Here is a 13,423-nt window from a genome sequence, read left to right as displayed (position 1 = left end):
ATACCACCTTTAGTTCATGAAATCTTATTGACTCTAAGTCTAAAATATATCTAGAACCTCACCACCTCCACTTCTGCTAGTCTGGTCCATTATTTCTCCCCTGACTTAAAGAGCCCCAACTGGTCTCTCTGCTTTTGCCCTTAATCCCTGTAACTATTTCCAACGCAGAGGACCGAGTGATTCTTTTAAAATGGAAGTCAGATCTTGTCACTCCTCTCCTTCTCCCTTTGACTCAGAATAAAAGCCAAATTCCTACAATGCTCTATAAATCCTGCACTCTGTGGTGCCTGACCACCTCCCACCCATGTATCCTCCCCGACCTTGTCTTCTACCTTCTACTTTTTTCCTGGCTCACTGCTCCAGCCCCCCTGACCTACTAGCAATTCTGAGAACTTATCAGGCACATGACTGCTTCAGGGCCTTTGCACTGGCTATTTCCTTTGTCTGCAGTGCTCTTCCTTCTGATACCTTCATGGCTCAGTCCCTTGAATCCTTCAGTTTTTACACAAATATCACTTTCCCTGTGAGATCCTAATTGACTTCCCACTTTAAAAATGCCTCCCCCTTTCAGCGTTTACTCTGCTCCTTCTCTGCTTTTTCTCCACAGCATTTATCACCTTCTGATGTATTACATATGTTATTTATGTAATATGTTTATTTTTCTTGGTCCCCCCAAAAATGTATCCATAAAAGCAGTAATTTTTTTCTGATTCATTCAGTACTGGAGGAGGGTCAACGTTACAGATTCACATTTTATGCTTTTGATCCAGATTTCCAACTTGCTTCTCAAGAAAGGAAAGTATTTAAATAAGTAGATAAGATGGAGAAGGAGGGGCTTCCCTGGTGGCGCAGTGGTTGAGAATCTGCCTGCCAATGCAGGGGACACGGGTTCGAGCCGTGGTCCAGGAAGATCCCACATACCGCAGAGCAGCTAAGTCCGTGTGCCACAACTACTGAGGCTGTGCTCTAGAGCCCGCGAGCCACAACTACTGAGCCCGCGTGCCACAATTACTGAAGGTCACATGCCTAGAGCCTGTGCTCTGCAACAAGAGAAGCCACCACAGTGAGAAGCCCGTGCACCGCAATAAAGAGTAGCCCCCGCTCACCACAACTAGAGAAAGACCTGCGTGCAGGAACGAAGACCCAATGCAGCCAAAGATAAATAAATAAATTTATTAAAAAAAAAAAAAAGATGGAGAAGGAGTTGAGGGCATAGTACTGGCAAAACCACTGACATGCAAAAAAGCAAAATAGTGCACTGGTCTCCAGGTGCTCCTGATGTTCCAAAGTGGGGATACAGGATTGACTTAAAATAGGAACACATCCATGGAACAAAGCAACATGTTAACCGAAAGCACAAAATCAATTCATTCCACGTGAAGAATGGAAAGGATGAAATGACAAAGGTGTTCCACACGAGGATACTGATTGAGGCACTGGGACACAGTGAAATTTTTTTATCACAAATAAGTTTGACAAAGTGCCAAAGTGTATCGGGGAGGGCAGCTGTCTTTGAAAAGGTAATGAAAACTATGGATCCTCCTACGAAAATTAGATGTACCTAAAAGTTTAGAGAGTTTACCACCCTCCCCAAAACCTATCCATAGACTACCATGGGCCAAAGATTGAGAATCCTAATTAAGAGAAAAGAATCCCACTTAAATATTATTTCAGCATCATAACAATCACTTGAAAGAAAAGGATGCCTGGATAAAAACATGGGTAGTTGCAATTCTGAGCTGTAACATTTTGAGTAAATATTTGAAGCTAGAGTTTACTCTACTAAAAGAAAGGATCCAACTGCCATGTCTTAAATGTCCAGTAGAATTAAACATCCCAAAGTTACCTCAGTGAATGTGTAAACTGAAAGTTTCTTATTGCTTGATATAAATAATTTTATAAAGTTCACAAGGTAATCAGAACTAAGACTACGAAAACAGCAAACATTCCATCCAAACAGTCGGAGCTATTGTCTCTCTGGCTTCTGTACAATTTTATCATTTAGTGTCTTTCATCTAAATAATTCACAAAAGTGATATTAATGAGTCTTGCTTCACTACCGAATACTCCTTCTCTCTGTACCACAGAATCCAGAAATAATTAAAGGAAATTCAGCTTGGGTAGTTCTTGCTCAGCTATATGTCTGGAGAGGGATATGGTAAGGGAAGGGAGAGGGTCGTATTTACATCTAAATACAAACAGCTCTTTATTCACTGAGACCATTCGCGACACTATAATAACACGAATGTGAAGAACTCCTCTGTCTGAAATCTATTCCATATCCGATATCTGATGCCAATCCTTACCGTGATAAAGGTCACAAAAGCAAACCTAGAGGCACTGAATTTAGTCCTGAGAGGTCTCTCTGGTTGGTTTCTTTTCCCTGTTGACACTCAGAAGAAATTTACCAACAGCCATCAGCTGAATTCATCCAAGCTGGATGCAGGCCAAGAAGCAGCAGTATTGTTGAAATCTGGGCGGCGAGGGGGAAGGGTGACTGGCACATCAGTCGGGTGAAAACATGCGGGAACTGATGGGCAGCAGCTGGAAGTTCGGCCACGCTGGCAGGGGGACATACGAGTGGTTAACCAGTGAACCGAGCCTACCTCTTCCAGAAACCCATCTGCAGGTTTGTACCTATGACTTATGCCTTTTCTTCCCCAAAGTATCTTTGTTAGCTTTAAAAGCAACAATGCCTACATTTTTAGGAAAACTTATTGGCAACATTTTGTATTACATGTGTGACAAAAATATGAATTCACTGACTGGCTTGGTCTAAGGAACTACCTTGAAAGTTGGTATCTTTTGACAATGATAAACTCAAGTAAAACTTGTCACAAATATATTCTAAGAACACTTGATATACCAAATATATCAAAGAACACCGAAGCTAGAAGTCAACAAATTTTTATGCCTTGGTATGACAACTTTGTTCTTTGCTCAGTCTACATTAAAAAAAAAAAGAGAGAGAGAGAGACTCCCTTTGGCTCTCCAGCTGTTTCTAAGAGTTAGCAGAAGCGAAGGATCTTACTTCAGGAAGGGCAGCAGAGGGTTAAGGAGGCTTTGCCTCTCACTAAGAAATGCAGCAGCTGTTTTGCTTTACCTGGGAAATCCCCGAAGAAGTCTCAATCTGAGGCGTCATTAAGGAAAAATACTTGTAGAAACATAAAAACTCAGAATTAATTTTACAATCAGCAGGGAAATGAGTGATACTACTGTCCCACCAGAAAGGGGGAAACAAACCTATTTTCTTGTTTTCTGGAAAATCGAGTGGTGAGATTGGTATTTAAATTCTCTAAAACCACTTTTAACAGAAATAAATTATACACGTATATATGATATATCCTGCAGCAGTTACACTTTCTATTGGTTATTTCTTTAAAGTATTCCCTGAACAGCAAAGTCCTTGAGAAATATTAAAAGTTAAAAAACCACGTTGAGGGTAGTGAAACAATTAGAATATTTGACTAAAAAAAGACATCTTGGAAGGGTAAGCTGGGACAAAGTGAGAGAGTGACATATACATATATACACTACCAAATGTAAAACCGATAGCTAGTGGGAAGCAGCCACATAGCACAGGGAGATCAGCTCGGTGCTTTGTGACCACCTAGAGGGGTGGGGTAGGGAGGGTGGGAGGGAGGGAGATGCAAGAGGGAAGAGATATGGGGATATATGTATATGTATAGCTGATTCACTTTGTTATAAAGCAGAAACTAACACACCATTGTAAAGCAATTATACTCCAATAAAGATGTTAAAAAAGAAAAAGACATCCTTTCTGCATTAACAAAATCCACAACAATTTGAACCAATATACCATGAATCATTAAATAAACAAATTAAGGATACCGTCATAAATTTGTTCATAGCTCTGTGATCTCTTAACTAAGAAGAAAGAAGAGTTCTTTATCTTAAGAAACTGTCCTAATCTGCGGTATTAGATAAATCTTTCAGTGCCACTCAATATTTGGACAAAATAACCAATGGACGTACCAATTACAGAAGGGGACTGTAGCATCTCTCTTTTCACAAATTTTTGCAACTAATAGCATTAATAGCATAATGGTAAGCAAGAGGGTCTATTACAGAAAAACTTTTAAATAGAATATTAAGTATTTTCATATTCTATGCATACTGAAGTTAGAGGGTTTAATAGAGTATTTAAAATTTGATGCCCACAACTGTTTAGAAACTATTATCATCCACGTTACTGAAGGAGAATGAAGGAGAAATCAGTTATGCAAAATGGCTCTTGTTTATCAAGGTTGAAGAGTGATTAAGTATTAAGAGATAATAGCTTTAACATTTTAAGTGATTCATCTAGTGGAAGAAAATAAACGTAGTTAAATTGCTTTTTCAGTCCAACTTGATTTTTTAATAACTGTAGGAAATTTATTTGAGTTCTTATAGCTTTTATAATCAAAGTCCTTGTTACGGCACAACAGATTTTAAGTTAACAGTTCTGATAAACTAGATTATGTGTGAGAAAACAGAAAGAATTCATAGTTCACTGATTCATTAAATTCTCATGCCAGCCCTCCAAAAAAGATGTTCTTATTCTCATTTCATAGAGAAGAAAAAGTAGACACAGAGGGGGCAAATGAATGGTTCATGGTCACGCAGGTATCAGAAGGTCATATTGGAATTCAAGACCACAGCTGTCAAAGCCCAAAGACGATGTTCTTCTTCCCAAGAAGACCGTTAATTGTACGCACTTTAACTTAAAATATCTTAACTCATATCTCAGAGAAAACAAAATATTTAGCAGTGTAAATATTAAATAAACCATCTAATTTTGAGTGAGAACAACACAGTTGTAAATTCTTTAGGAATTAAAAAAGATTATACGAACAACACTAGATAAGTCAGTCTCTTAAGAGGTCAAGACGAGCAAAACATTTGTTCTTTCCACCAAAATCAAGGCAAAAACCTCAGCTTTCATAGTTTTATTACTATAAGTTTTATCTTAAATCAGTAGATAAAGATCTTAATATGTTGTTTCTTTAAACACAATTATAAGGCTTTACACTGTTTTCTTTTCCTCTGTAGTAGTATATATTAACATTCACATGTGTTGTGAATGAACAGAGAAGCTTTTTAATACTTCATTATTTCTTAGTAGCTTTGTGTAAAGCGATGTCTATGCAATTTGGAACAGGACTTAATTTTTCATATGGCTTTTCTACCTTGCTGTTGGAGTATCATTTCATGCCTATTATTTACTCCATCAAGAACCATCATTATTCTTGTGAACAGATACAATAAAATCAATACCTTTTAGGTTGCTTAAGAATGAATTTATCTGCAATTCTTGGGCTTCCCTGGTGGCGCAGTGGTTAAGAATCCGCCTGCCAATGCAGGGGACACGGGTTCGAGCCCCGGCCCACGAAGATCCCACATGCCGCAGAGCAACTAAGCCCAGGCGCCACAACTACTGAGCCTGCGCTCTAGAGCCCGTGAGCCAGAACTACTGAAGCCCCAGCGCCTAGAGCCTGTGCTCCGCAACAGGAGAAGCCACCGCAATGAGAAGTCCGCGCACTGCAATGAAGATTACCCCCGCTCGCTGCAACTAAAGAAAGCCTGCGTGCAGCAACAAGGACCCAACACAGCCAAAAATAGATAGATAAATAAATAAATTTTAAAAAAAAAGAATCCGCCTGTCAATGCAGGGGACACGGGTTCAAGCCCTGGCCCGGGAAGATCCCACATGCCGCGGAGCAACTCAGCCCATGTGCCACAACTACTGAGGCTGTGCTCTAGAGCCCGTGAGCCACAACTACTGAGCCTGTGTGCCACAACTACTGAAGCCCATGCACCTAGAGCCCGTGTTCCACAACAAGAGAAGCCACCTCAATGAGAAGCCCGTGCACCGCAATGAAGAGTAGCCCCCCACTCACCGCAACCAGAGAAGAGCCACGCACAGCAACAAAGACCCAACACAGCCAAAAATAAAATAAATAAATTTGTCTGCAATTCTTTTTCTTAAGAGAATTCCAAATTTCCATATTTATCTTACAAATATTGCAAAAACGTATTGAGGAAATTTCAAAATCATAATTTCAATCATCATAAGCATCAGCTATCCAATCGGATTTCAAATGTTGATTATATGAGATATGAGCACATAACAATGTCAGATTTTACTCTAGAATTAAAGAAGTCAGTTCCATATAATCCTTCTGTGGCAATAAAACATTATTGGTCTAATTCTAAACAAAACAAGCACATAAATAGTAAGAGTTCTCATTCAAAGAATGAGTGATGGACCTGCCAACTAAAACTTATCCTAATATTTTTGCTTCAGTGGAAATACTGTAGGGTACCCTTGTGTACTTTTGACATTCTGAATTCATACTTTATCACGGAAGTGCACTTTACTTCATGCAGGCTCGAGCTCATTGGCATAAATGAATGATTAGAGTGATTTTTAGAGTGAGTAAATGATAAGGAGAATACAAGATGAAGACAAAGATCAGCCTAAGAAATGCAGGGGTCTTCTTTCCCCATCTCCTAACTCAGTTCCGTTCCCTAACTCCAGGGCACCCGGAAGGTAAGTTCCACCCAGGCAGATGTGGAGCCCTTCCTGTACATCCTTCTTCCAGCCACCGTCCTGCTCTTCCTGGCCTTTCTGCTGCTTTTCCTGTATCGCCACTGCCAGGCCTCTCGGCCCCAGGGGCAGGTTTCCGGCCTCGACCTTCCAGAGCACCCGCCTGCAGAGGTGACCGACTTCCTGCCGGGCTTACCCTGGAGCAGCGAGCAGGCCTTCCCTTACTCCCCACTGCCCGGGGAGGCAGCCCTTCTCTCGTGTTCACCACCCTCCTATGAAGAGGCCACCAGGAACGCCCCTGGAGGAGAGGCTCTGGATGAGGGCCTTCAGTATAAAGCGGGTTCACCTGGGCTGGACGTGCCGCTATAAACTGCTCTTGTAACCATTAAAACACAGCTCTCCACCCTTCACTGAGCCCGCCTGAGCAGGGAGGCAAGGGCCTCTGGACCTAAGAAGCTGCAATTCACTGGCCGACACCTGGATGAATGGGGATGGGGGGAGCTTGACAAACGTCAATCTTGTTAACGCATTTTCAAGTTCCTTAGGGAAAAATCTCCCCAGGTTGTTCTAATGATGACCGGGCTCTTTTATAACGTATAACGGCCCTGAGAAAAACAAGAAAGTTCTATGCGAGTTGAGGAAGAAAAAGAATTACTAGTGAACATAGGAAATAGCTCTGAAAAGAAAGAAAAACAGAAAAATGTTGATAAGCCAAAGATAACTTGCTTTTGCCACCAAAATAAAACTTTTCTTCCTATACAAGTTTTTCAGGGCCTCATCATTTCACTTCTGTGTGAAGATGCATGGAGAGTTCTAGAAGGTGAGAGAAACACCTCTAGAGCTGTAGTAGTAAATAATGGTGAAATGTCTCAATATTAATAACAAAGAACAGACATTTGCAAACATTTTAGTTTAAAAAAAAAATAAAGCTCTCCAAAATTCTCTCCTTTGTAGTTTTGCTCTTGCTTACATTCTGATTTGCTTCCTAGAATGAGAGGATTTGGCTGTTACATGCGAATGTCTCACACTAGAATACTGCGGGTTGTCTGACCGTGCAGTGGCAGAACAAAGGGTAGCTGCTCTCACACATGATCTTGGGGGACACAGTGACAGTGTGTGCCTTCACCAAGCAGCAGGAACAAGAATAGAAATCAGTTTAACATTGGAAGGGAAAAGTCGAAATCTTGGATCACATGGTAAAGAGAAACACAGATAAGCTCTAACAGGAATCTTATACATCACATAGTTCAAACTCTTGCTTTGCCGATGTCAAAACTAGAGCTCAGAGAGGTTAAGTAACTTTTCCAGTGTTAAATACCACCTAAGAGGCAGAGCTGGGACCAGAAGCCTGGCCTCTCCATCCTGGGCCAGAGCAGCTTCCACGGTGCCAGCTGGTCTCCCAAGAAATTGCAGATGTGGAATTTCAGTCCCTGCTCCTGACTGGGGGTCAGGGCTCACAACAGGATGGACATAGCTCTGAATTTGGAATGGGATACAAATCTCCCTCCATGATTTTCAAATGGGGAGGTAGAGGTGGGTCATGTACCACTTGGGGGCTGTATCAGGATACCCATGGGGGTGGGTATCAGGATAAGAACCATACATGGTTCTTAAACTCGTACTCATTGCTGTAATTTCGGGGGAAAAAATATTTTTAGTGTTTTCACGGTACAAACTGCAAAACCAAACAACCTTTTGATGGTTCAAAATGAACAAAAAATGACTCTTTAAAGCTTTTTTGACATGAACATTTTTATGCTAGATATGCAACATGGTACAGTTTTAGAAAAATAAAGTAGGATGCGTTACTTTTCAAATGTAATCTGAAAGAAATAAAGTAATTTCTTTGAGGGCTGAAGCAAAATATAATCTATTTGAGTGAAAAATCAATAATATTTCTTTCAGGAAAATTGTACTGGACAATTCTCTAATGATCTTTAAGGGAAGTAAATAAACAAATGGAAATGAGAAGCTCAGCAGACAGCCTTCTGTTTTTAATCCTAAGAATCTAGTTCTCTTGTGAGACTCTGTTGAGTCCTTCCCAGCTGCCATTTCTTCCTCTTCCCTTGCTAACAGAACCCTGATTTGGTTCTGGGATCCTGGAACCACCTGTGAGAGGCAGACCAGATCCCGCCCGATGACAGGGGATGCATCATGATAATTAATTATGCTGATCTCAATTCCTTCACCGGTGGCTGATTTGGTCTTTAGGAATGAAGGAGAGATCTACACAGGAGGAGAGGCTTGGTCTAAAAAAGATTGCCTCATATTAAAAATAAATGCATGGAAGGAGATACTCTTCCTCTCTGCTGGATGTTATGTATCTGCATGTGATGCTTAGAGCTGCAACAGCCATCCTGCAACCATAAGGCAAGACATCGGCCAGGACTAGTATTGAGGATAGTAGAGTAGAAAGATGGAAAACACCTGGGTTGATGATTGTCAAGCAGCTGAATAACCCTGCAACTGTCTATATTTTAATGAGAGAATACCTTTCCTACTGCTTAAAGCCATTTAAGCCATGCTTGTTACTTGTAGACAAAAGCATCCCAATTGCCACAATTTCAAAGGCTAATAAGGAAATGCGTTGCCGTGTTTAAAAATGTTCTGGTAGACTTACTTGAAATAAGTAGTCAATGTTAGGACTCATTGAAGATGTTGCCAATGATGTAGCTAAGGAAACATTTTCTCTTATGGAACCAAACTGAAGAATTGAAGAAAATAAACTACAGCTAAACTATTGCCAAATTACAGCCCCTAGGCCAAATCCCACTTGCAACCTGTTAATTGTACATCCTGTGAGACAAGACTGATTTTTACAGTTTTTAATAGTTAAAAAAAAACAAAAGAAAAATATTTCATGACACATGAAAACTATATGAATTAGAATTTTGGTGGCTAGAAATAAAGTTATTGGAACCCAGCCACGCCCACTTGCCTATGGCTGCTACATCAAGAGTTGGGTAGTTACAACAGAGACCATATGACCTTCAAAGCCTAAAATATTTACTATCCGTTCCTTTAGCGAAGAAGTCTGCTGAAACCTGCTGCACACCAGTGGACTTCAACCCTAGTTCCATGGTAGAATTACTCGAGGAACTGCTAGAAATACTGATACCAAGACCCATCTAGACCAATTAAACAGAAATAGAGCCAGTGATTCTAATAGAAGGCAAGGCTGAAAGTCCTCTCTCTAGGTAATGTGGGCGGGTACGAACTACAGGCGAGCTTCAGTGTGGACAGATGTACGGTAACAGGTTTAGAGAAAACTAGATCTGTAAATCTAGCTTTGAACCATCATTTATAACCCAGCATTCTCTGTAAACCCCTTCCTGAAGCCATCAGCCTAATGTGCGTCTGCCACCAATTCAATTCACAAAGCAGGATTTGCCAGCAGAATATTAGAAACAACAGTGCATCCTTGTTTAAATGTTGACACAACTGGCACACATGGGTAGTACTAGCTGTCAGCACTCCGAGACAGAGAGTGGAATTTTTAAAAAATTCAGGGATGAAAGAACTAGACCTTTAACAGCTAAAAAGTATTTGGGGAAGCAATCATTGTAGCCAGAAAAGATTAAGAATGGGAGGGAGGATACGAGGAACGGTGACCAGAATGTGAACATTTTCACTAAGTTCTACGCGGGGCGAGAAAATATCACTCAGGCAACATTTTATACAAAGGAAAAGGAGTCCAGTTTCCGGTCCGGCATGAAAAGAGCTTGAAAGTCATTCCTCCATCCTAACAACAAGAAAAAGCTGAACAAACTGAAAAATCAACAACTCTTCTTAAATCCCTCAGAGAACTGAGGTCACAAACTGCTGGCCCCCAGATTAGAGAGGCAGACAGGCAGATACAAAGAATCACAACTTACCTGAGCAGAAATCCGCAAGCAGAAACCCCCTCAGGAACCAGCGCCAGGGTGGGGAAAGCTGAACTGTAATTGAAGGATTGCTGGAGGCTCAGAGTACACAAACCTGAGAATTAAAAACTCCAGAGGGGCCCAAACTCAGTCTCGCCTCTAGGAGCCCTACCAGATTCTCACAGTGGAGCTCTGGGGAAGAAAACCTTCTCGTGCTTCCAGCAGAAGGAGAAGAGGAACCATCTTGAAATACGCCAGAACGTGCTGATCTTCTTAACAAGGTCTGCCCTCAGGAGAAACTACTTCACCAGAGCCTAACCTGCTGGGGTTTTATCAGAGCCTAACTCACCTGGGGGGAGGGAAATTCCCAGCCCCAGCTGGTTCTAGTCTTACTCTGCGGATGGGAAATACCCAACTCCAGCCCTGCGAGTTATCTTGTTCCAATTAATGGGGGAAAAGAAGAAGCAACAGAGAAGCGCTTGTGAAGTTCACAGCCCAGCGGCATAGGCTCACTACAAAACTGAGACCTAATCATAAAACTATAAAACGTTTTCCCTTGCCCCACACCTAACCACCAGCCACCACATTATTAAAGGCCTATGTACTGCAGTCCCTTTCACCTGGTACATTGAGTTTACCTTTCAAGAAAAAATTGTAAGTCATACTAAAAAGCAAAAAACACAGTTTGAAGAGACAGAGCAAACATCAGAAACAGATTCAGAGATGGCAGGAATGTTGTTGGAATTATCAGACCAGGAATGTAAAATAAATATGATTAATATGCAAAGGGCTCTAGTGGAAAAAAAATAGACAACATGCAAGAACAGATGGGCAATGTCTGCAGAGAGTTGGAAATTCTAAGAATGAACCAAAAGGAAATGCTATAAACCAAAAACACTGTAACAGAAATGAAGAATGCCTTTGATGGGCTTATCAGTAGACTGGACATAGCTGAGGAAAGAATCTCTGAGCTTAAGGAAATGTTAATAGAACACTTCCAAAATGGAAAAGCAAAGAGAAAAAAAAACTGAAAAAAAAAAATCAAAGCAGAATATCCAAGAACTGTGAGACAACTACAAAAGGTGTTACATACGACTAATGGGAATCCCAGAAAGAGAAGAGAAAGAGAAAAGAACAGGAGAAATATCTGAAGCAACAATGGTGGCAAATTTCCCTACATTAATGTCAGACCACAGATCCAGGAAACTCGGAGAATATCAAGGAGGAATAATGCCAAAAACAAAACAAAACAAAACAAACAAAAACTACACCTAGGCACATCATATTCACACTGCAGAAAATCAAAAATAAAGAAAAAATCTTGAAAGAAGCTGGCAGGGGGTTGGGGGAGAGAGCCTTACCTATAGAAGAGGAAAGATGAGAATTACACACAACTGCTTCTCAGAAACCATGTGGTCCCAAAGACCAAATCAGCCCCTGGTAAAGGAACTGAGATCACCATCTTCTGATGTTAGAATAAGGTATCATAAGCATCAACAAACTCTTAAGCCCCAACATATTCTTAGTGCAGTGCAGGACTCTCAATATAGAGTTAAAACTTACCTTCTCCTTCTCCAATTCCCCAGCGTTTTCAGACAATACACATAGTTAGATGTTTTGAAGGGCCAGCATTAGCATTCATCTTCTCCATCTGGATTCGGAACAAGGTGAGGCCGAAGTTAAATTTTCTCACTTCAAACACTGAATCTTCTTGGTTCTAAATTATTCATTAGTTACTCCTTTATCACATTCATAAGACCTGTCTCAGAGGGTTGTTAGAAGGATACAATGTTAAAACACACATCTGCCAAAAAGGCAGAGTAAGTACTAGTGCCTTTCTGTATTTATCAGCCCGTATAATACGTCATGTGTTCTTAATCTCTTGTAGGGAAACTAAGACATCAGGGCCCGTCTGTCCATTAGCCTCACCAGGCACCATGCTTAGAGCTCACATTATTTTTAGGGGCTCATAAAAATGTTTTAATTTCTTTTACAATCAGAATTTTAAAAGTTAACTTTGGGGGTCAAAGATTATATTCATCTTTATACCAGCAGAGTCATAAAATATAATTTTTGTATTTTTCTACAGAGGAAGGGCCCCACCAAGGCAAAAGTACCTTGGGCCCATCACAGTTATAATGCAGCCCTGGGAGGGAGGCTATCCCAGTTCAAAGCAAGCCAGCTTCAGGCAAGGAAACAAGAGAAATCTGAATTTTTTCAGAGGAAATACCTGTATTCTCTCTCTCCTCCCTACACAAACCCAATGGTTCTAGCCACACTTTCCCTCCCTCTCTCCTCATTTTGTTAATGTCATCATAAAAATAAACAAGTAAGTGATCTCAATAAGTTTTCTCCTATAGGCAGAATGTATAAGAATGCAATATGTGTGTTCAATAAGCAAGGGATCAGGTGAGTTCAAAGAACCAATTTCAGTTCTTAATGAACAGGTCCAGAGTTTTTACTCACAAAAGACCATGCTAATAACTACTATTTATCAGGATACAGCATGCAAAACATTGGGCTAAGAGATAAACAGGCATTGTCTCTTGGAATCCTCAAAAATCATATGAGGTGAATACCATCCATTTGTACAAATGAAGAAACAGATTCAATAAGGCTGAACCACATGCCCAAGGTCACATACCAGGAAGTAGGAGAGTTGGGATGGAAAGCCAGACTCTTAAACCTTGAAGGAGGCACCGTCTTCTGATCTGGTGGAGGGATGGCTTTATATGTTGAAGGGCGCAAGCTATAGAATTCGTGACTATGGCAGGATTGAAGCCATTGTAGGCCCAGAAACTGATACCCAATTCCAGTTCACTGGTATTAAAAAAAATTTTTCAACACTTACACTCTCACAAGTAGACTGAACCACGTACAGACCACATATACAGGCTTTGCTTTGCTTATCCTGTATTTCAAGTGCAGGTCCAAAAGAGTTCCAGATGTGAAAGCAACATTAATGGAGTCCAACCTGTCTCTACTGCATCCATTAAGTTCTCAGACCTAG

The 13,423-nt window shown here is 40.7% G+C and overlaps 1 protein-coding gene and 1 pseudogene across 1 annotated transcript; both read left to right on the top strand.

Annotated features, from left to right (window-relative positions):
• The first annotated feature begins 2,521 nt into the window (after nucleotides 1-2,521).
• SMIM28 (small integral membrane protein 28) lies at nucleotides 2,522-6,919 on the top strand. Its single transcript, XM_059941608.1, has 2 exons — nucleotides 2,522-2,629; nucleotides 6,542-6,919. Exons 1-2 carry the CDS (start codon nucleotides 2,522-2,524, stop codon nucleotides 6,917-6,919), a joined length of 486 nt encoding a protein of 161 aa, XP_059797591.1.
• Nucleotides 6,920-13,145: 6,226 nt separating this feature from the next.
• LOC132376059 (ATP synthase membrane subunit K, mitochondrial-like) lies at nucleotides 13,146-13,423 on the top strand (annotated as a pseudogene).

The sequence above is a fragment of the Balaenoptera ricei genome, chromosome 12 (assembly GCF_028023285.1).
Source record: "Balaenoptera ricei isolate mBalRic1 chromosome 12, mBalRic1.hap2, whole genome shotgun sequence".
Taxonomy (NCBI): Eukaryota; Metazoa; Chordata; class Mammalia; order Artiodactyla; family Balaenopteridae; genus Balaenoptera; species Balaenoptera ricei.
This window is presented reverse-complemented; position numbering and strand designations above follow the sequence as displayed.

What these genes read in the sequence shown, in the direction of transcription:
- SMIM28 (XM_059941608.1), top strand. Translation starts at nt 2,522, where the DNA reads ATGCGGGAACTGATGGGCAGCAGCTGGAAGTTCGGCCACGCTGGCAGG. An exon ending in TTCCAGAAACCCATCTGCAG is followed by an intron (nt 2,630 to 6,541) that starts GTTTGTACCTAT and finishes CCCTAACTCCAG; the next exon opens with GGCACCCGGAAGGTAAGTTC.